The sequence below is a fragment of the Simochromis diagramma genome, unplaced genomic scaffold (assembly GCF_900408965.1).
Source record: "Simochromis diagramma unplaced genomic scaffold, fSimDia1.1 OVJJ01000596.1, whole genome shotgun sequence".
In the NCBI taxonomy this organism is placed as follows: Eukaryota; Metazoa; Chordata; class Actinopteri; order Cichliformes; family Cichlidae; genus Simochromis; species Simochromis diagramma.
Window position 1 is genome coordinate 16,101,338 of NW_024387245.1, and position 22,611 is coordinate 16,123,948.

The window sequence follows — 22,611 nt, forward strand, 5'->3', positions numbered from 1 at the left end:
CAAGTATCTGAATTTCAACCCAATACACTCCCAGTTCTAGTAAAGAGAAGAACTGGTTTCAAATTGCCAGGTTCAAAATGGTATGCCTTGACATTTCAGTTCCTTTTATTGCTACTACTCAAATGTTGATTTTCAGGGCGGTTAAGCTGGCAATTAATTTGTTTAGCTTCAGACCACAGAAGTACTTGGTTATTTTTAGGAAATGGTGATGGCTTGGGTTCAAATACGCCACAACATTCCTTAAAAAAAAATGTGTCAGTTCAGGGATTAGTTTAGGTCCTTGCACTTCATTGGGTTTTGGTTATGGAGGTGTGTCACTTTGGGTGTGTCTCCAGGGTTAAAGGTAGACGCATTCATCTGTTTACCTCACCTGGTTTTGACGAGCAATAAAGGTAGGGTGAGCATGGGTGGTGGGTGCCAAAAAAGGGATTAAACATGTTTTGGTTTTTGTAAGTAATCTCTTTGCTTAACTTGGTAGATGGCCTGCAACATGATTTATGAATCTACTAATATATCAATTTAGAAACTGGCTATTTTGAAAGTATCTTTATGACTCTGCAATTTTATGCCTACTCTGTTCTACTCTTCAATTCAAGTAGATGTCTTAGATGTAGCGCCAACAAGTGTTTTTCACTTCCACGGTCCATGCATTTAATTGCCAATATGCAGTGTCTGGCTACATGTTGAGCCGATCTGCCACACCTGAAAGAAATGTGAATTTCCTTCGGAAATAACTTGTGTTCCTCAATAGGCTTTGCTCTAAAACCTCTAGAGGATGATACTTTTTATGTATCAAGCATTGCTTTCCAGGGCTTTCCACTGTCTTGGCAGGTAAGAAGCAGTGAGTAGTCAAGATTTCAAGCTCAGGTTATTGTGAGTAAAACCAAAGCTGGAGTCATTTGTTACTTGTCAATTACATAGATGCATCCATATTCTTTGAGTCCCACTGGAATCCATTTGTCCTGCAAACTGTGAGCTTCTCCACAGTGGGCTTTCCTCTAGCTTATTCCAAATATGACAACTCTGGGAGACAGCAAGAATTGGTGGGTATCTTTCAAAGACTGTTTCCAAACTCTTAGCTTTAAGGGTTTCTTTGTTGCTGAGTTTTGGGATGTTCTTCTGGAGTGGCATAACATTCTTTGACACTGGGAATGAACACATTTGCAAAATGAATTCACCCTCATGCTCTGTGGACTCCCCTCCTAGCCATTTTACCTTCAAATCCATCTCTTCTTGAGCTGAAAGATTAAACACTTTAGTTGAATTTTGAAACGGAGCCTTCCATGACCAATAATTGTCTGGTCAGCCATCAAATTGCAGCATACCGACACTCAGCATTTCCCTCCACTTGAAGTATTTTGTGATGCCTTGGATACCTTGAGGGTTGGAGGAAAGCTTTAAATAAAACTGTGGCTGCTGTACTACAGAAACACTAATTTTAGACAGGAGTAGCATCTAGCTGTTTTCTCCCTTTTTCATCCTGATGTTGAGAGAGTATTGTTAACCTGACAGTAGATATCCCTTGTTTGGCTTGAATTTCATTTGTTCTCAAACTTAACCTCTCACTTAACTGTTCAAAATGCTTGCAGACTGTTTGTGTGCGTGTTCTTCATTGGGTTTTAGTCGTGTAACTTTGGGTGTGTCTTTAACGATAAAGGTAGTTGCATTCACCTGTTTACCTCACTTGGTGATGACAAGCAATGAAGGTAATGTAAATATTGGGGTGACACCTTCTGTTGACTGCAGGTTGTTTGTATTAATTTACCCTGCACTGACTTATGGTTTGGAAAGTACCAGTGGTTGAACAAACAGCTTGGAAGTCCATGCAGTTTGTTTTGAGCGGTCATCTTATGAGTGTTCATATTAAAATATTCAAACTATTCAGAGTCTAACTGCAATTCATCATGTACATGATAATGAGTCAGACAGTCAGTGACAGTCTGAGAGCAGAGATGGCACAAAGCTCTTAACCTTTTTCATATCAGACGAGACAGCAAAATAGCCATGAGATAATGACTGTGATTTGAGCCGACTAATTTATGTTTGTTAAGAGCCAGTTGATGAACGGTTACAATAACACGGCTCCACATGTGAACATGGAATTTAAGAGGCTTCTGCTGAAAATAACATGACGAAAAACATGTCTTGAATATAAATGAACTTTCTTAGAATATTGCAAGAAAGTTCATTTATATTCAAGTGAACCTGAAATGCCTGCAAGCAGTTTTAGTTGCGTGACCCCCAGCCTCTCTTACACGTGTCAACAGTATTTACATAACATGTGCATGAATGTCTGCATGTTACGCAGACATGTCAGTCATGTCAGGTCTTGCTACCCGAGTCCTGTTCTTACTTGCTTTCTAATCCTTCCATCCACCCACTAGGCTAACAAACACATCAACTGCATTTCAGTACAGAAAAGAGTGCGCAGACCTCTTGCCTGGCTTTTTCTATGTCACATAATTTTTCAGCCTTCCTGTATAATGGTTCATTATCTCAAATACATCACACAAATAAAAATTGGTAGTTCCCAGGGATGCCAGAAAAATGAATTTTTGTGAAACGCTGTGACTCAAACTTTGAGACGTCAAGTTTCCATTTCCATACAATCCCCATGAAATTTAAGGGTTCTACATCCGTGTCAGAGAGGTGTGTGTGTGTGTGTGTTCCTGTTCCTGTCTAGCTATCTTTGTGAGGTTTAGGCATTCATTTTTAATGGTTAGGGTAAGGGGCTAGGGAAACCATTATGTCAATGAAGGTCCTCACTAAGATAGCTAAACGGGCGTGTGTGTGTGTGTGTGTGTGTGTGTGTGTGTGTGTGTGTGTCGATTTTAAAGATAAGACTGAGGGAGGAGGAGTGTGTGCATAAAAACACAAGCAGGTATTCACAGCTTTCTTCCTCTTCCCGCCTTCTCTTTCAGTGAGGGAGCGTGTAACAAAAAAGGAACTTGAAAAAAATTGACCAACGTCATCATTCAAACAGACACCTGGACAATCCTGCGACAGAAATTCCACTGGCAGCGTTTTAGGACTTCGTGGCTGACTCCTTTTTGCTTCTGTGAGTATATGGCAAGTTCATTTTCTTGTACAGTGTGTTCCTCTGTCGTGTTACTCCTGCGCCTGCCTTGGAGCTAGAGAGGAGCACAATGCTGCTGGGAAACCAGAATAACAAGATTCTTGTTTGTAAGTACAATAACGTCCACAGCGGCACTTATTGATCACAAAAAAGCTGGTTTGTAGATGTTGGTCTCTTAAGCGCATTTATTGTAGCTTACTTGAGCAGTTAGGTCACCGTCCTCGGACAGCTTAGCTTAAAATGATGTGTTCAGAATCTAAAAACAGTTGAACATACTTGGAACGCATGGCTGAGAAAGAGTTACTTATTCTGTTGATTTGATGTGTACCTGAGAAGAAACTGTATTTGCCGTAAGAATAGATGTGCAGCCTTCACAACGTTTCATGCAGTGGTACGTACTGCATGAAACGTTTTTTACCCCTTTGGTCATTTGTTTGTGATTTGAAAGTAAAATATTCTGTATACAACAGGTCTTCCTTCCTACACTCTTACACACACAGTTTGGGGGTTTTTCCCACCTGTATAAAAACAGAAAGTATAAAAATGAATATTTGTCATTCCCGATAATACTAGTACTACTTTTTTAAATGTTGCATTTAAAAACAAACAAACAAAGAAAATCATCACATTTCAAGATTATTCTCCTTTTGTTTGGTCAGCAAATGTTATGGTAGCAGAGGTTAGATTAATTTTTGGGCGGGTTTCTAACCATTCATCCCATTTTCTCTCCATCTCTTATTAGTGTGCCTCCAGCTAGTCCTTCGTTTAAGATGACCACCACTTCCCTTCCTCCCGAAGGGAGAGGCATCAGCCCCAACCTGTCTGCCTGTCGAGAGTCTCAGTGTAACAACCATGGTAACTGTGTGACTCCTCCTGGTGGTGGTACAGATCTACTATGCAACTGTGATCTGGGCTACAAGGGTGACTCCTGCGGGGAAACGGTCAATGGAGCGTTAGGTTTACCTTTGACCCTCAGCGTGTTAGCCGTCCTCGTTGGCCTCGCAATCCTGGCATTCGTCCTTGCCAAGTACCAGCAGAGAAAACGGAAGCAGCGAAGGTACTGACATATTGCACATGATTCTGTAAAAACGCATTTATCTAGAAAAGCTTATTTTCAGCATTTTCCCCGATTTATGAACATGTGTACTTGATTTCTTGCCAATCTGAAGAGTGGGGTTATAGAAGTGACCTTACATTGGGGTGTGTTAAATAGAACTATACACAACATCGTCTTTTGATTACTTGCCTTGGATAGTACAAAAACTGAACTTTTCCCAAATTCATATCAAACTAACTTTTGATCATTTTAATGTATGCTTTTCTAGTACTACAGTACACAGCTATACAAATTTGTTTCCAACTGACAACTTTTCAAATTTTTAATTTAACCAGGAGAGAATATAATCTGTAGATTGAAGGTGGATGTATCCAGTATGACACCAGTTGACTGGTTTGAAGCCTAAAGCTGAGCATTTTGGTCTATGCTATGCTTTAGCCTTTACTGGAGAGTGTGGGGGGGGATTGGACCCGAACCCGGGCCGCTATCCTCCGGCCATGCGACACATGGTCTCCTGCTCACCCAAATGATGTAAATTGCTAGCCAATAGTCTAGTTTTAGTCATCTGGTTTCAAAATGCAAAGACGGTGACTGCAAAAAAGATCAAGACATTATAGCAGGGCTTCACTAACCAAGTGGTGAACTCATGGTGGCTAGCCCATCTTTTATACTGTTATATTATATCTGTAGGCTATATCCCCTTATGTACAGTCTACATGGGGATATGAGTGTGTGTGCACAGTAGAAATGGACTGTAATATTACCTCAGAGTGACTATACAACCAAGAAGGTTGTTGTTTTTAGCCATTGTTGAGTTAAATAAAAGATTAAGGCCCTCCTGCTGAAACATGAGCAGGAGGAGGAGTTTTAAAATAACAGAAATGAAAAGCAGTATTTTGCTTAATTTAGATTTTCAAACAATTGAAACAATTTTTTTTCATCACATTAGTGCCTTTCCATCACAGCAGAGCTGCGTATGTGGGGTTTTTTTTTTTTTTTTTTTTTTTTTTTTTTTTGTTTTTTTAATTTAATTTAATTTTTTACTTGGTTATGGTTATTCTCACTTTTCCCCCTAGTGTCTTTGATAAACGAATTAAGTCACTGACTTCGTATCCATGATGAGGAAAATTCACAACAAAATGAACTTTTTTTTTTTTTTTTTTTTTTCTTCAACAGGAAACTACTGGAACAAAAAGCCTAAAACAGTGCTGCTTAACGTGGATAACTGTCGAACAGAACGTTTGACCTACTTTGATGATCAAATTGTGGCTACTATAAGAATTATTCTGCAGCATCCTGGAGACTCTAGCACCAACTTCACAAACTGAGTGCCAAGGCATATGGGAGAGTCGCTTCCTATATAGTATTTTTCCATTTATATAAATGTATCCATCTCCAGCTGCGTCGTATCGCAAGCCACATGCTTATTAAACTTGTGCCTCATCTCGGAAAACAACAAGACTGGATAATTCTGTTGACCTAATTTTAAACTTGGAGTGAAAATGTCTGTATTCTAATCATCAGCAGCTTCCTTGATCACATTTCTTGGATGCTAAGGCATGCTTCTGCAATTAGTTTAAACTCTGACACTTGTTAGTAAATTAATGTAAATGTTCATCCTCTGTGAGGGAGCTGCAGTTTAGTTTAAGTAAAGCAAGTGGTTGTTATTTTTCTAGTGAAGGCTTCTAACAGAGATAACACTTAAGATAACTCTAGATTGTTTAACGGGATAAGTCAGAAGCTGATTTGATGCCATACAGTTTTTGTAAAAATTTATGTAGAAAATATGCACTTTTTTTTGCACTCGCGTGGGTTTATTTCATTTCATTCAGTACATACTTTTGCACCATGTGCAGTTGCTGCCGGTATCCTATTGTTCCCCTGGAATTTCTTTCTTCTAAGCGTGCGTGTGTGTGTGTGAGTGCGCACCTTTTAACACTTCAGATTTTTCGGGAAGTATTTCTACCTATTTCTAAGTGCCCTGTCTTTGATGCTGTTGTAACAAAAATGCACCAGTACATCACTGGCCTGCTTTTACTCTCATATACGGCTATGCTTATGAAAATAATGCATGTAAATCTGTGCAGACACAATCCTGCAGAGCTGTCAACAACATGCGCATATTGTACAGATGATAGGAGAGTGGTCAGAGCAGATTTCAATCTTGGCATGTTTAAAACTTGACAGTACATGTGCTTTTAAATGAGTTCGTGTGCTCTTTGAATTTCAGCCTACAAACTGATTACCACTCAGTACACTTCCGGTCCTGTAAACATGAAAACTACATAGCATCTTGGTGCTGAATAATTAGTCAAGTTCCTCAAGCTTGTAGCCAGTGTTAAGTGCCTACTGTATTAATTCTTTCACATGTTCACAGTTGTCATGTTTCACCTGGTGAATACTGATAATCACAAATGTAAACTAATCATCAACAACTCAGTAATGTTTTGCAAATGTCTGCTTCTCTGACAACAGGGTAAAACTGCAAAATGTTAATGTTACTGTAGATTTTCAGAGCTCCCATATACAACACTCAATATTGTTAAGATTATCATGTTTTTGTGTGCGTACATGTGTTGAATTTTTATATTAATATGACTATTGTTGATGAGCAGGGTTTCTCAATGTATGCATTCTCAAGTGTCTTCCACTAGCTTGTAAACCCTTTGAATTATATAGACAGAAGAGAACATCTCACTCTGTGGGTTTTGTTTTGGGGGGGGGCGGGATTAACTGGACAGTCTGCTTATATTGCAGGGCGTCACAGTGTTTTATCACTCAGGCTGTCTTTGAGCCCCTGTTACAGTAAACCTCTTTTTCTGGCATCCAGTGACATGATAATATCAGGTTCGGTGTTTACTAAACTCAGACATGATGGCTGAGAACCTAACCAGTTTTGCCATATAATAAGCTGTGTAACAACAAAAAAGTGGAAGCATCTGCCATCAGGGTATAACTAGGTCAACACTTGCTGTCCTAATAAGGGACAGACTTTGCATGCTTGTTTGCAGAAGGAGGAGCTACTTGTATCATGGCTATGCAATTAGAAGTACATCCCACAAGTATAACTACTCAAGATTACACAAATTCCTCATGAGTCGGCTTTTGGCTGTATGGTCATCCACTGTATGCAGGAAATGAGGATATTGTTTATTAGACTCATCAGACTGATTTGAACCTAAATGCTGGGAGCAGTAACACAAGACTGTACTATTACTGTATCCATCACTGGTGGTGTTAATAAGCTGTTGTCAGGGTAGTTCAACATCTAGCTCATAGAAGAGGAGCAAGCGTCACACTTTTAAATGTTGCAAATGCAACGTTTCACCAAACATGAGCAAACACACAGCCTGTTTCTGTGCAGTTTGTCACACTATGCCTGCAAGCCAAACATACAGCTGCTGTACTTCAGTGAAAGATAGAAATGAGAGATGGCTTCACTGAGAGAGAGGATATAAGAAAGCCAGGACAAACAAGGAAGGAGTAAGGACAGTTCAGCTTATAACATCCCAATTCTTTTTAGAGTTATTTGATCAGATATTGGATCTATGAACAGGAACTTTTATTCAACTGTTATTTAAAGGTTGTATAAAAATACTGGGACATTTAGTGTAGGCCACACTGAGTTTAAAGGGCTTTGGTAAAGTTTAAATCGCTATATGTGTCTAGTGCAGTGAGGTTTTCATGAGTTAATGTTAGGCTACATGAGGGGTGCTTCACATCAAATGAAATTTAAGCTGATTAGATTGATCAAATTCTACCTTTTAACCAGCTTTATACTGTCTATCAGTGGGAAGTCAGGCATGTAACATGTGCTTGCATCTTTTTTTTTGTTTTTTTGTTTGTTTTTTTTGTTTTTTGTATTCAAGAGCAAGCACAGCATATGTGCTTGCATGAATTTTCCTGTTTAATTGTGGAGGGGCAAGCTCACCCATCTGTACCTGACAGAGCAATTTTTTTTTTTTTTCAAATTTCCTTTGTTGTTCTCTGCGTGTGCTCTATATCACGGATGCTCAAGCTGTGGGAATTATTTAAAAGTAGCATTTCAGTTAGAATAAACTTCAGTCCCTCCTGTTAACGTTATTTTGTCATTATATTAATTCAAAAGGTTAAGTTAACATGGGGGGGGGCTCGTTTTTACTTCTGTGCTTTGAGTACATTTCAGAGACTGTGCTTTTTCAACTTTTAAGTAAAGCAGTTAAATCGCCACTTCCACTTTTGCCAGAGTACCTTTCAACACAAGTATTTCAACTCAAGTAATGTGAGTGTGTACTTTTGCCATCTCTGCTGCACTTTGAAAATTTGTCTCCAAAAGTTCTGTTCATTGGGATGTAGCGTTTTGTGGGAGAAAATTTGTCTTTTTACAGGGAAGTTCCTGAATTTTACATTTAATTCAAATGGATTTTTAAAAGAAAAAAGAAAGAAGTGGAGGAAAAACTTTGAAGTTTGACTTATGATTGTTTGAATGTCACACCCGAAAATTCTGAAGTACTTTGTATTTTGTGTTGTACTGGAACCTTTGTCTAATAAAAAGACTTTTGACAGAAAGACTGTCACACCCATCTTCCAAGGGCATCTGCAAGTCCTTACTGGCCCATAGTCTCCACCCACAGATGTCTCAGGACACTTTTTACTCCAAAAAAGAACACTACACTGACCCTCTAGACTCTCTTAAAATATATATTCTTATTATAACATTAAAAAAAAAATAAGCCTGATTGTCAGAATATAAGCAAAATTGGACTTTTGTCATCCGAAAATCTATAAAGAAACATTGTGCTCTGTGTATGCTGAGATCTAAAGGTTTGAAACTGGGATTTTAAAATGTTTCAGGGGATTGAACAATATAACAGTTTCTATACAATGGGTCAGATTTCTGTTGTATTCAAAAGAGGATAAAAAAGATTTAAGTTACCACAGTGTCAGTGGATTGTTTTTTAAATAGAGAAATACAAAAGCAGCTTTCTTAGTTATTAACTAACAAGGCTTCAAACAGTAAATTTAATCTCAAATATGTCTTAATATTAATATTAAACACTTAACATTAAAAAATAAAGTGCTTGCCCACCATACTTTGGCTTGTGGCCTTCCTTTTGTTTTTTATTCTGTATGTTACTGGAGCTTTCATTTCTGCAGATCTTATTCTCTTCTCTGTGCACCTTGGAAGTATAGGAACAAGTTGAAGTTTGCCTCAAACCTCTACTCTCGTTTTCAGAAAGGAACATCATCTGGTAATGGTCAAGGAGATCAGCATCTTTAAATCTTTTTATGAAGACGGTGCGTGCGTCTTTGTCACAAAACATACTCGATGAGAATGAGAAGCCACAATAGTGCCCTCCAGGAGCCAGAGAGAGAAAGGCCATAGGAGACCCACGTCATCTGCAGCCCCCCAACCAGTAGTGAAGACCCAATGCCACACTTCTTAGTGGCAACTGTGTTCCCAACCAAGCCAAAACAGGTGGTGGTGGTGGTAGGCCCCAAATTTAGCCCTCATGGGCCACAGCCAGAGGACCAGAAGTAACAAGGTGCCTACCCTTCCAGAGGACAGCCATGCTGCCACGAGCCAATAGCAAGGCTCCAGGTGGCCAAGAAGCACCCGACACCCAGCAGAGCACTGGGCCTGGGGCTTGCTGACCCTCTGAGGTGCATGTGGATGTCCCCACAGAGTGTAGGGAATAGGGTTGTACGCGATAATAACATTTCAGATTAAGCATTATCTAACAAATCTGGAACATTTTTACTTTTGAACTCTGACCTTTGGTCCCGCTGCATGTAAAAATAATTGTTGTAACCGTCACTGCAACACAATTATCTGACAAGTCCATTAGATGCTGTTACATTACAAAGAGGGGGTTTTCTTAGATAAAAGTCACGTGACAAAAGTGGAGAAGTCAAGGATGAATGGATCAAGATAAGAGGTGAGAAACTTCATTGACAATTACTGCTGTCCAGGCAGCATAACGCAAAACTGCTTTCGTGTAAAGTGGAAGGTTCCTTTATAACCCAGTGTTGGACAAATACATTGTCCAACACTGGGTTTTGTACTAACCCTGACACACAAAGCAAATGTTTTTCAATTTTGGAGTGTTTATTTCAATTAAATTGGAGGTTATTTATAATGCTCCAAAACACAGGAGCAGTTGTCTCAAGTTTCTTTATACTGTAAGATAAAGACTGTACAGTACTGGAAACCAGCTCACCAGATTACTTGAGTAATTTTTTTAAATTTTTTTTTAACTTTTTACTTTTACTTGAGTAATAAGTAAGAGTAATAAATGTTACTCTTACTTATTTACGATTTTTGGATACTTGACCAAACCAAACACATGATTTCCTGTGATCAAGCACTAGTTAAAAAAAAGTTAACTGAGGAAATTGCTTTTCCCCCATTTTTACCTCATTTCAAATGCTAATACAGTTGAAATTAAAGAGATAATGTTGTTGGATGATATGCAAAAACTCAACCTCTCAGACTGACCAGACTATGTCTCATGATATAGCTTGTATGATAGTTAAATGTATCATATTATAATCGCAACATGTGATGTGGCTTGTCTTGACCATCCACAACATTTAACCTAAAAATAATTTTTAAAAAAATTAAAATGGGGAAATGATGTAAGGACAAATGTAGAAATAATAGCACTTACACCGATCTTGTTTAGTAAGTTGTTCAAGGCATTCTAATCCATAGCAGTGTGAAGAAACACAGTCCCTCCTCAAATCTGTGCTATATTTTTGCCATTTTTCAGGTGGAACTGAGGAACTGTGACATTACTAAGTTTTCATCCATGCATCCATTCATTTTCTTAACCATTTGTCCACTTCAGAGTTGCAGGAACTGTATCCCAGCTGGCAGCCATGACAGAGACACAGCCAACTATTCACATCTATAAACAATTTAGAACCATTCAATTTATTTTCTGTCTTTATTCTTCAGTTTAACCGCTGAGAGTTGATCTGTTCTTCGGGGCAGTGTCAGCACACAAAGAACTGTAATAAAAACATTCTTATTCATCATCTATGTCCGTTCCATTGTTGTAACATGCAACAGGTCCTGCAGGAAAAACCATGCCATTTTGCAAGCCTGTTTATTCACGAAAGACTTAATGGAGACTATAGAAAGACAAACGTTCATTACATTTTCACCTCGTTTCAAATGCTAAGGCATCTGAAACAAAAGAGATAATGTAGTTGGACAAGATAAACAAAGAAACCAACCTCTCAGACCGGTCAGACTGCATTGTCTGAATACTGGTGAGGTTAAGACAGCAAACAGGGTGAGAGAAAAAATATATATCATTGTGCAATGTACCACATTTTATACATTTGACTAAGTATGGCAAAGCAATGGATCACATAACGTGCCTGCTGATCAAAGAACATATTGCCAAAGTTATGACTCTTCTATAGTCCTGTTATAAATCAGCATCAATGTTCATTCTGTTATGGAGTTTTCTTTGTTGAAATTGTTGCTTTACTACTTTCGTTACATTCCATCATAATGTCAGAAAAGTTTGTAAAGAATTGACAGTCACATCTTGTTAGGAAATGGAGAGCAAATTTAATTACCAGCATATGTATCACAGATCAATGAGTACAACAGTAATCATTTCAGGGTTCAAGATGAAGGGACTGTAAAGTTCATCACTATAGAGCATTTACATGAAAGAGAAAAAAGGCTGGAATATTTAATGTAGCCACACAGCTACACAGAAAATAAAATGTCCAAGCGCCCTTCAGGATGAGGGATATTTACAGCGTAGAATCATATTTAGAATTTATACAGATTATCATCAAGAAATATATTTTTTTCTCCATGAATCAATTTTAATGTTATTTACTTTTCTTTTTTAATACTCTAGAGCCCTCCATTCCAGGCTGGCTCCTTCCATTTTTATATTATCCATTATACACTGGACTATATACACTGGACACCACTTGACTATAATCTATTACAATGATAATTTAACTACAATCAGGGGGTCTGGTACACCCACAGTCACATTAATAAGCAGCCATGACCATGTCACACCTACATTAACCAAACTTTTATGTTCCATTTCCTTCAACTTTTAACGATGAAACACTGCAACAGAGAATCTAAAGTAGGTTATTGGATCTCTTACCACTGAAAAATTCCTTTATGGCCCTAAAATATCTCTAGGAGTGTGTTCTGACGTTCTTGTGTTATTGCAGTAATCTGCTAAAAGATTTTTCATCTTAGTCCAGTTTTCAAAGTTTTCTTTTCCTGTGTTGATGGTCAGTTGTGGAGGGTACTGTTGGCTTCTCAGAGGTCGGCATCAAAGGGTCTGCTGTTGACGGTGTTCACTGAGCGGGCAGGGGGGCTCTTGGCCCGTGGGAAGGACACATCGTCATCCATTGAGTCCCTGGAGTACGGGACGCTACTGTTGCTGGCAGCGCTCCTGGCCCGACTGAGATTCGGCACTTCAACGCGCCTGGTCGGGGTCTTCGGTTCTCTGCGACGCATGACCTCTTCAACCCGGACCTCTCCTCGGTTCTTCCCTCCGCAGCAGCGGCAGATCCCGATGAACATAACTAAACCGCCCAAGACTTCAAATATCCCGCCGATGTAGCCCAGAATGATGCAGTAGCCGACTCGCGGAGTTATCAATGCTGTATTGACATTGGGCGTTGTGATGTTTGGGGGGCTGTGCGTGTACCAAGAGATCGGTATGATGGTCAAGACGCCTGAGCAAAAGATCAGCAGTCCACCCAGACCGGCAACTACCCAGTTAGGCCTGTCTTTCCAACAGCGGACCCCCGGGATGGCAACAGCCAACCCGATTAGAGTCAGGATGAGAGAGGCCACCATCATACCCTGTGCGGGCTGTATGATCTTGTTACTGAAGTACTGGGTGTCCGTTTGGCCGCACCGAGCACCGGAGCTTATTGTGGATGCAATACAAATATCCCAGATTCCTTGTTCATAGAAGTTATCGGGAGGAAGATTGCTAATACCGTTCAGAGTCCTCCAGTTTGGGGCCACGGTTGCGACCAAGTCCAGCACCCAGCCGCAGGGAGCCATGACCATCCCGAAGATCAGGATGCCCGGAGTGCGCAAAGAGAGCCGCATCCACTCCTGCGTTGATTCCCTCGGCATGATCGCGGTTGTTGTGGTGGTTGCTGCTGCTGCTGCTGATGTGCCTCTTCTTACTCCTAAACACGTTGCAGTGACGAATTTCTACTGGGGCGATCAGCTTTGACGGCGTCGTCCTAAAAAACAAGTCCGACTGAAACTCAGCAGTGGGCGGGCCTTCATCTTCCCTTGCCAGTCTTGCCTGCCTCTGTCCCCAAATAGGACAGGTGTGGCGCTGTGTGCGTATGGGCGGGGTGCGCTTACATCTTCACCTGTAACTGCAAAAAGCAGAGTGCGCGAGCGGTGGGGGGCGGGGGTAGTTTCGATTAGGCTTTTTGTCGTGCCAAAGTGTGATAAGTGATAAAGGATAAGAAAGATAGAGGTTTTTCTTTTCAGAGTAGCTGTTTGAAGCGTGGTGCAAACGTGTCTTCCGCTTTTAGGAGGTATTTAAAGCTTCTAATAGTGAAAGCTACCCAGACTTAAAAACTTAGGCAAGATATGATTTTTCGGATCTCCTGTTGCATTAACCTCCTAGGACCTGGCGTCCACATATGTGAACATCATATTTTGGGTTATTTAGACCAAAATACTCAATTTTGCTCTACAAGGGCCTGATATCCACTTACGAGGACATTATACAGCTTCTGTTCTATCAAAATTTTTAATGAATATCCTCATATGTGGCTCTCATTTTTCTTAGAAACAGAAATCAGGTAAAAAAAAAAAAAAAAATTAAAAAAAGGATCTGGTAATTCTTTGTTTTTACATTCATCGGGTCCCAATATGCTCAAATATCAAAGAGAAATTAAAAATGCATGCTGTGGAAGAGTTTTAGGAGGTTAAATAACTAAAACGTTTTATTTATTTATTTTAACTCTTGTTTCATCAGAAAAAAGGTTTGTTTTTTTTTAAGTGTTCTGATTAAGAAAGCGAGTAGTGTATTTAGTAGAGTTGTGTACCAGGACCCAGGGCTAGACTTGGACGAAAAATCGGCCCGGGCATTTTGACTAGAGGTATTATACAAAAAACCATAAAGCCTTTGAATAAAAACTAACTCTGTTGTGACAGTGATGTACACTGTCATGTTGTTATATATGTCTCAATCTAATAAACTTAAACCTACACCACCCTCCCTATTCTGGTATTCCAAAACAGTGCTTAGCCAAAACCCAAAGTCGAGTTTACCTCCTGAACTATCTACAACACACTACGAACACTCCCTCAGGTTGTGTGTGAGACTTTAAATCATCAAACTGTAAAATATAAATTTTAAATTGTTATTCATCCCTTTACCCCTGGTCCTAAAGTGTATATTTATTTTCTTACTTTTCTTATATATATTGTTTGTTTACTTGCACTGCTGTAACTGGAGCCTTGTTGTCTCGTCTCTATATACTGTACTGTATGTAGCGGAGATGACAATAAAGTTTACTTTGACTACAGCAGCGAGCAGGCACACTGAGGGCTCTCGCGCTCACTTTTCGTGTATAGAATTTCAGAAAAACATCGGTGCAAATTATAAATCTGTATCATAATGTCTGGTGTTTTCATGTTTGTTGGGTTTTTTTATTTTCTTTTATTTCGCGAGCTCCAGCCAGCCAGAGAATTCCCTGCCTCCCCGCCCTCTCCTCCCTGTGCCACAAGCAGCAGGCGCTCCTCGCAAACGGAGGGCGCCCTTACGCCCAGCAAATGGCCGACAGAAAGCCAATCGGTGCCTATGCCATTCCCAATGCGCGCTGGCTGATGTGGGGCAGCATGAGTACAAGCAATTTATTTATTTATTTTTGCCGATGCCCGTGATGCCGCCCAGGGGCAACCGCCCATGTCGCCCGTATCAAAAACCACTACTGCTACCTGGCCCCCTGGCAAAACTTTGCTAGATGCGCCCCTGCACAGTTACCAGCTGTCAGCTACCTAAAAAAGGATCCTGGTGTTATTTGTCTCTCAGAAACAGTTCATAACTTCCCTTCAACTCATTCATGTCACCTAAAAGGTAAACCTGTTTCTCCATCACCTGTTCAGCTCTGATGATTCAGTAAGGACATCTCCTGGTTTCATCTTCATGTTTCCCTCTCACCAGATAACCAAACCGATATCAAGACCAGCAGCTTTTACAGCTGTGGTTCCAGCAAACATCAACTGATACTAGAAATTAACATTAAATAAATTCTACCAACAGCTGATCAAGCTTAAACGTGCTGCTGAAGTTTAGCGCGACATTCGCTGGTTTCCTCTTTCTGGCGCAAAGCGGGCGATAAATAAACAAGAGAGAAAAGCCGATCAGCTGATCATTGATCAGTTTCATGATTGAAGTAGCAACAGGAGAGGAAAGGGAAGAGAATGAGAGAAGAAGATGCCGCTGACAGCTTAAAGACACAGAATAACTCCAGCTTTGGGTCTTTTTCTTAATTCTAGCTGAAGTAGGGGACAAACTGTGTTCCTTTTCAGCTCAATACGAAACACATAATATTTTCTCTGAATACGAGACGATTCCGTTTTTACATCATAGCACCCGCCCAGCTGTATACACACTAGCTAGTATGCACTTATTGTAACTGACTGTAAAAAGTCAGCACAATGAAAATAAACTACACCTAAACTTGGTGTATATCTGACCCAGATAGACTGCAGGGGATAACTTCTCACCTGAAGTTCAGTTCACCTAATACCGGCAGCCGCCTAGGATCTCTCCTCCTCCGGCTCACCTTTCCCTCATCCACCTGCTGGCCTCCACCACTTGCTAATGTTAATAAATCTGTGGAAGCTCCGCCATGGCCACCGCCAAACAATTTAGTTCTTTTTACAGATCTGCCAGAATCTGGCCAATCCACCACCTTTCATTATTTATAAAACATCTGCCCATAAAAACAAAAAATCACCACCGGCCCATCTGGCAAATGCCCGGTATGCCCGATGGCCAGTCCAGCTATGCCAGTACCACAAGCATACATCAGATCCATACACCAGTTAAATGATGCTATAAGAATAAAAACACAGAAATAACCGAAACTGATAAACTTCTATATCAATAAAGAATAAATATATTAATAGGGCAATTATCAAAGGTAATAATATTCAGGTAAAACGTTTGCAGCCTGAAGTAACTGCATCCAAGTCACTGAAAATCCCCCTGAATTCCTTAAGGTTTAAGCTGATTGTGCAGCAGATTCCAGGAGGAAGAAGTTGCTAATTTCATTGCTATTTTATCCCAATTTACTGCAAACCTTTAGGGCAGACAGAAACAAAATAAAAGGAAGAATAAAAGGAGTGCATTTTCAACAGTATGTTTCAGTTTTTCTGCAGGACAAAGAAATTCTGCTGTGGGCTTACATTTTAAGAAATGGAAGTGCAAAACTACAGATAAAGTTCTTGTTGCCCTAACAGTCCTGTAGTAATAAAACTAAGTTTTTGCTTATTTTACATTTTATTTATTTAGTATTTTTCTGTGAACTATCACAAATTATTTAAATTATTTCAATGTTTTATTTTGGTGAAGTATGAATGGAAATGTCAGGACGAAAAACTGTAAAATTTCTGAAGAAGATTTTCAGAAATTTTCTGACTTTTGAGATTTTGGACTTTTCTACAGTGAAAAGTCCAAATAATGCTTTAGCTGCTACTGCTGGAGACTGAGCCAGTATTTTACTTCATTACAAAATTCACACTGAACTGACTGGCCAGGTTTATAGAAATATATATGTGAGACCTGGAGTCATCATGACTTTGATTTGCATGGCATGTGGGTTCCGTGTGTTGGGGAATCATAACTGGCAAGAATGTAGTTCTGCAGGAATCTATTGAGAGCAGCTTGAATACCTTTCTGCCTCACTCTCTTTGTTTTTTTTCTCTCCCGTGCCTCTCTTTCAATATTCTGTCCACACATGTGTTTGTTTCTATTTTTTTATATCCTGGTTTTTCTAGCTTCTTCCCTCTTTCTGGTTGTGCTTGATGTGAGATTCTGCCAGAGCATCAAAAGAAACCCGATTATTAACGAATGCTAATAAGGTCTCTCCATAGGTAGGGGGGATCATGCATGATACTCAGTGCTGTAAACACCTTGTCAAAGAATTGAGATGAGGGTGACTATCTCACAGAGCTAGCAGCTTTACTGATCTCTTTAAGGAAAGTGAATCAATTTCTGAGAAAGTCAACAACCTATGAGAGGCAGATGTTAAAGCCAGACCCTACATTGTTTAGGCCGACCCCGTTTCAACTACGATGGTATTTGTCCATCAACATCTCCTTTGAGCTTCCAGTACCCAGTGTGTCAAATTTTGCAATTAACTGTGATTGCTCAAGTCACCAAAGGAAGCTCAACATTTAAGTATTTTATTTTATTTCAGTGCACTGATAAGAGCAACTGTATTTTCCTACTGCCTTCAATAGCAGCTGTTTACCAAATTAATAAAAAATGTGACATTTTTAAAGTAAGATTACTTTGCAAGAAATATCTGAAATATACACAATAAAATACAAAGTCATGTGTTCTTGAAGCCATCTGTATCTTTATTTTTCCTCAGAATTGTTTGTGTTCTTTGACACACAGAGGACAAATAAACCAGGTATGACAGGTATGTGAACAAACCAGGCAGACTTTGTGAACCAATCCTTTTACCACATCATTTGTACACAATGCCTCTTTCCCTTATCATCATAGTATGACTCATCAACTTTATCCCTCTGTAGTTATTTCAACTTTTTCTTTCTTTCTTTCTTTCTTTCTTTCTTTCTTTCTTTCTTTCTTTCTTTCTTTCTTTCTTTCTTTCTAGGTAAGTCATAAAAAATAAATCACAATCTGAAAGAAAAACCCAACCTTTAGCTGTCTTCATTCAAAGTTTCATATATTAATGTCAGTCTTCCACCACCGGTTGTATGTAAGCTACATAACTTCACAGCATTTGTATCATGCCACACATCACAGATATTTATAAGGTGAAACTGGAGCAAATGATTTGGATGACAGCAAGTTTTGGTTAGCAAATACATACCACTCATGCAATGTAACAGTTTGTTCATGTGAAGTAGTTTTCATTTTCCAGGTTGTGAGCCCTCAGGAACAATGATGTGTGCAAACATACGCTGAAATTTTGACCTCACATTTCTAACCTTTCTTCACTGTGCATTTTATGTTAATGACTAGCATCACAAATACAAATGGCAAAAAGCTATTTGTTGATAATCAGGGATAATTAATAATTTACACATGCATTTAATTCCAGAATATGCAACATTTTTGGCTAAGGCTTTTTCAGCAACCCTTTATCGCTTTAACTAGAAAACAAAGGAAAAGGTTCACCAGGTACAAGTCTGATGCAAACAAGGAATGACAGGAACTCTAGAGACCTTAAAAAATAACAACTCACACAAAGCCAGACATAACCTGCACTTCCTGATCCTATTGAAGAAATACTGCACATACCAATGTTATATGTTCACCATGTCATAAATTTCAAACGGATACAGAGAGTGCATACGTTTTGAAAATATGCCTATTTTTTCATGAATTTAATTGCATTTACTAGATTTTTGTGAGAGAAATAGTTTTGTTTGGGTTTCTTGTTTATGCAAAAAGGTAGGTAAGTGTTTTGACTAATACTTATCAAAAAGATAACTGTGTTAGAAAATAGAATAAATTAATTTATTTGACATCAGTAAGGACAAATATTAGTCAAAATTTGTCAGAATCCTCATTCATTTAAGAAAAACTAGGACCTTTATGCTTTTGAAACTTTATATTGCTAAAGTGTTTAAAACCTGAATTTGTGAGCTTGACTAAAACAAAAGAATCTTAAGTATAAACTATAGGCAACTGACAATATGTGAGAAAATAGGTTACATATAGTACTAAATTTAGGAGCAAGATTATAAAGAACTACAGCAAAAGCTTCCAGTTTTCTCAGAGACTATCTGCCACTCTCTAGTGGGCAATTAATGAAACCACTAGAATATTCTTAAGTAAACTGTTCACATTTTATAAAACTCTGCACCCAGAGTCTGCCTTTGATGTGTGGTTCACTTGCCAGTCATTTCTCACAGCATTGCTTTACAGCAAAAAGGGCCTTAGCTCAAATCTGCCAGAGTTTTCATGGTGTTAGAGGAGACTGTCATTTGGCTTGTCAAACTTCAAACACATGCAGTGAAAAAGTGAAAAAAGTAAAGAATAAAAAAATAGCTATTAACTTTCGATGATGTTAAAAGTAAGACAACCCTTTAACATCTGAATGGAAATGTGTAGATTCTTTATTGACACAAATTTTGTGGACTGATGGCTGACTTGATCTTTATTTAAATCTCATCAACAGTTTGAAATAATACAATATGAGAAGCTAAATGTTCTTTTCAACATCTCCAACTATTACCAAATGTCTCCATCAGGTGGCAGTGTTGAGCCAGAACACCTGACGTTTCTAAGCGCAAAGCAATGACTCAAAGCAGTGGACTGAGAAGACTGCATACAGAACAGTCTTGTTATTTGCAGACTATGTAGATGCACGGAGCTCCCACAGCCACTAGGGGGGCCCCACGCTGCAATCTCAGCCACAACATACAGCACCGTGCAAAAGTCTTGAGCCACCTCTGAATTCTTTATATTTTTCTTGCAAGGAGCCAGACCTTTCAGAAAGTCTGGAGAGTAATAGCTCTCCAGGCTTTCTGAAGGTCTTTCAAAGTTTTTCTTTGGATAATGTCTGCTTTTTCACTCATTTTCAGTCCAACCAATTTACCTGACCATCAAATTGTTGTCCGTATATTCGTGGAGATCAGGATAGAGGTACAACAATGAGTGTCTGCATCATGCAAACTCTGCTTTCATCTAAAAAAAAAACAAAAAACCAAACCTGCATCTTCCATGTATGCGTGCACATTATTTGCTACACGTCTTTCTTTCTTACCTATCAAATTATAATGAAATTAGGGGTTAAACTTAAAAAAAAAAAAAAGAAAACTAGTAACACCCAGACTCATTAATATTAATTTTATTTTGCAGTCTTTTAACGACATAAAACATTTTCATGTATTCAGCTGAGAATAGTGGAAATATTAACGTGAGCATGGAGGCAAAATAGAATAGAAAACATATGTATAAATATATGTCTTTTTAAAAAGACATATAGAAAAAAGGGTACGCGCATAAAAATAAATAAAGGTGGCAATTTTATCTTTTAATTTTATTTCTATTTCCACTTGAATAAAAAAAAAAATATTTTTCTCTCCAAAACAAATGCAACTTCATAAAAAAACATTTCCAGATTTTGTGTGTACTCGTGTCTTAATTTGAAATCTTACCAGTGAAGACATGCTGATATTCCTGTATTTGAATTAAAGATATTTTTGACCCTAAATCCATAAATCCACGCAAAACCGAGCGGAAGTTTGGCTTTCCTGACAGGAAGTTGTCAGCAGTGTTATTGTTGCTAGTGGGGACTGTTGTGTTGTGAAAATGGCGACATCTCGTCGCTCCTCTCAGCAGCAGCCGCAGCCAAACTCCCTCCTGTCCTCCCCGCCCCGTTGCTCCTCTCACCCTGTCACCCCGTCCAGCTCTCTGCTAGCATCCATTGATGATGCCAGCTCCCTTCCCCACGGAGCCGCGATGGAGAACACCGGTGACGGTGAGGTAACACCAGCCTCTCCCACCACAACCTCCCCTGCTTTGGCCCTCACTACCAGTAGCAGCAGCAGCAGCACCACCACCACCAGCAGCAGCACCACTAGCAGCAGTGCTAGCTCCCCGACCACCACCGAAGGTAGCGGCACCAGTCCCGGTTCTACGCCCGACTCGAGCAGCGGGAACCCGGGAAGCAGCGGTGCAAACGGTGCTTTCAGGGAGTTGTTTGAAGCCTGCAGAAATGGTGATGTTTCCAGGGTGAAGAAACTCGTGGATGCGGTGAATGTGAACGCCAAAGACATGGCTGGACGCAAATCGACACCCCTGCATTTTGCTGCAGGTAAAGACAACGAAAACCACTTTTTTCCCCTTTTACTTGAATCACGCTTATTTACAGGCTGTCTAGCTGTAAGGTGCGTTTAAGGTGTGGGAGTGACCAGGAAGAAACTAATATTAAAATCCACGAGTGAGAAGCAAGCACATGCTTTAGCAGTAGATTACTCATCAAGTTTTTAAGGAGCAAAGATCTGACATACACTTCTAAAGAAGAAACAAAACACTCAGCTAATGTCCGAAACATTAAAATTAAATATCTAATATTTAATTTTTAGTCAAAACCACTTTTCAGCCTCATTAAACCATAAAACCAGCTCATGATCCATTAATTTGCTGCGCTCCTTAAATTAACGATCAATTTAGTCTGTAAAATTGGATTGCATTCCAGTATAATGTAACCGTGTTCACCATAACTTACCGCGGAGTACGTTTTGCTTAATGTAGAGCTGCCTCGGACTGCTTGTACTTTAACAATTTCCTACAGAGAAAACAGAGAAACATCTTCCTGTGTTACTGCGTTGTTACACTACACTCAGTCACACCCAAAATGCCATTAATAATTGATTTCCAAAGGAGAAGCAAATATTACGTGCCAAATGTGTGGAGAGAGGACACAAATTAAATAATGAGAGCATTAAATAACATCGTGGTTGAGTAATGGTGCGTTGTGTGTGTGTGTGTGTGTGTGTGTGGCATTTGTAGATAGAGGCATATGGTAATTTGCATTTTTAATATGTTAAATGTTTGCAAGCTGGCTTAAAAAGGGCATGTGACATTTAAATGGAAAACAGAAACAAATAATTGAAGAAACTAGAGTGATTTTATATCTAAAGACTCAGAAAGGTGCATGTACATTATTTACATGTTCCAGTAAAACAGAAAATATAAGGTTTAAGTGGTTGAGCAGATGTAATATAATCCACTGGTTGTCCAGCTGTGTTGGACGTTTGAATCTTCAAACTTACCTTTTGTGCACTGCATGTGTGGAAATTGCTTATTATGTTTTTCTTATTTAAATAAAAAAATAAAGCTGCCAGCTTTTCAAAAGGCACAAGCAATACACTTTTATTCATCTGCATACTGAAAATACAGGTATATCAATCATTTATATATGCATTGACATTAAAGTCTGCAGCAGGTAAACAGTCATCACTGTGACAGAACATCGACCTTAGTTTAGCTTCACTTAATGAACGCCTCTGTCACAATCGACTGTTCATTTTTCCTTGAGGAAGAAGAGCATGAATGCTTTTTCTAAAAGTGCTTTAGCAGTCCAGAAACAAAAAAGAAAAACATGCACAGCTGTTTTACATCACAAGCCTTTCTAATCCTCAGTAGCCTGAGCCAAATTAACAGATTCTCTTGAGTTACAAAGTGAGTTTGAGACAAAACTGGCATGTAAATAGAAAAAAAACATAATTAAATGACTTATTTATTGT

The 22,611-nt window shown here is 39.1% G+C and overlaps 2 protein-coding genes and 1 long non-coding RNA gene across 9 annotated transcripts in view; 2 read left to right on the forward strand and 1 right to left on the reverse strand.

Annotated features, from left to right (window-relative positions):
* The first annotated feature begins 370 nt into the window (after positions 1 to 370).
* On the forward strand, positions 371 to 8,697 carry LOC120713975. Of its 6 annotated transcripts, XR_005691335.1 has the most exons (5): positions 817 to 831; positions 922 to 1,043; positions 2,922 to 3,058; positions 3,819 to 4,133; positions 5,310 to 8,697. It is a non-coding gene; the product is annotated as an uncharacterized LOC120713975 (long non-coding RNA). The 6 variants fall into 6 exon arrangements; XR_005691337.1 differs by lacking the exons at positions 817 to 831; positions 922 to 1,043 and adding an exon at positions 371 to 392; XR_005691338.1 differs by lacking the exons at positions 817 to 831; positions 922 to 1,043 and adding an exon at positions 435 to 449.
* A 2,346-nt stretch (positions 8,698 to 11,043) lies between these two features.
* cldn23.1 (claudin 23.1) lies at positions 11,044 to 13,377 on the reverse strand. The gene has a single exon (XM_039999950.1). The coding sequence runs from the start codon at positions 13,255 to 13,257 to the stop codon at positions 12,424 to 12,426; it is 834 nt and encodes a 277-aa protein (XP_039855884.1). The 5' UTR covers positions 13,258 to 13,377; the 3' UTR covers positions 11,044 to 12,423.
* A 7,247-nt stretch (positions 13,378 to 20,624) lies between these two features.
* Positions 20,625 to 22,611, forward strand: part of LOC120714648 (poly [ADP-ribose] polymerase tankyrase-1) — a 106,607-nt gene continuing 104,620 nt past the window's right edge. The window contains exon 1 of one of the 2 annotated variants that reach the window (XM_040000992.1): positions 20,625 to 21,176. In XM_040000992.1, the coding sequence (XP_039856926.1) occupies positions 20,672 to 21,176 (505 nt within the window). In that variant the 5' untranslated portion in view covers positions 20,625 to 20,671. The remainder of the gene's footprint in view (positions 21,177 to 22,611) is intronic. The other variant, XM_040000991.1, reaches the window with a different exon arrangement.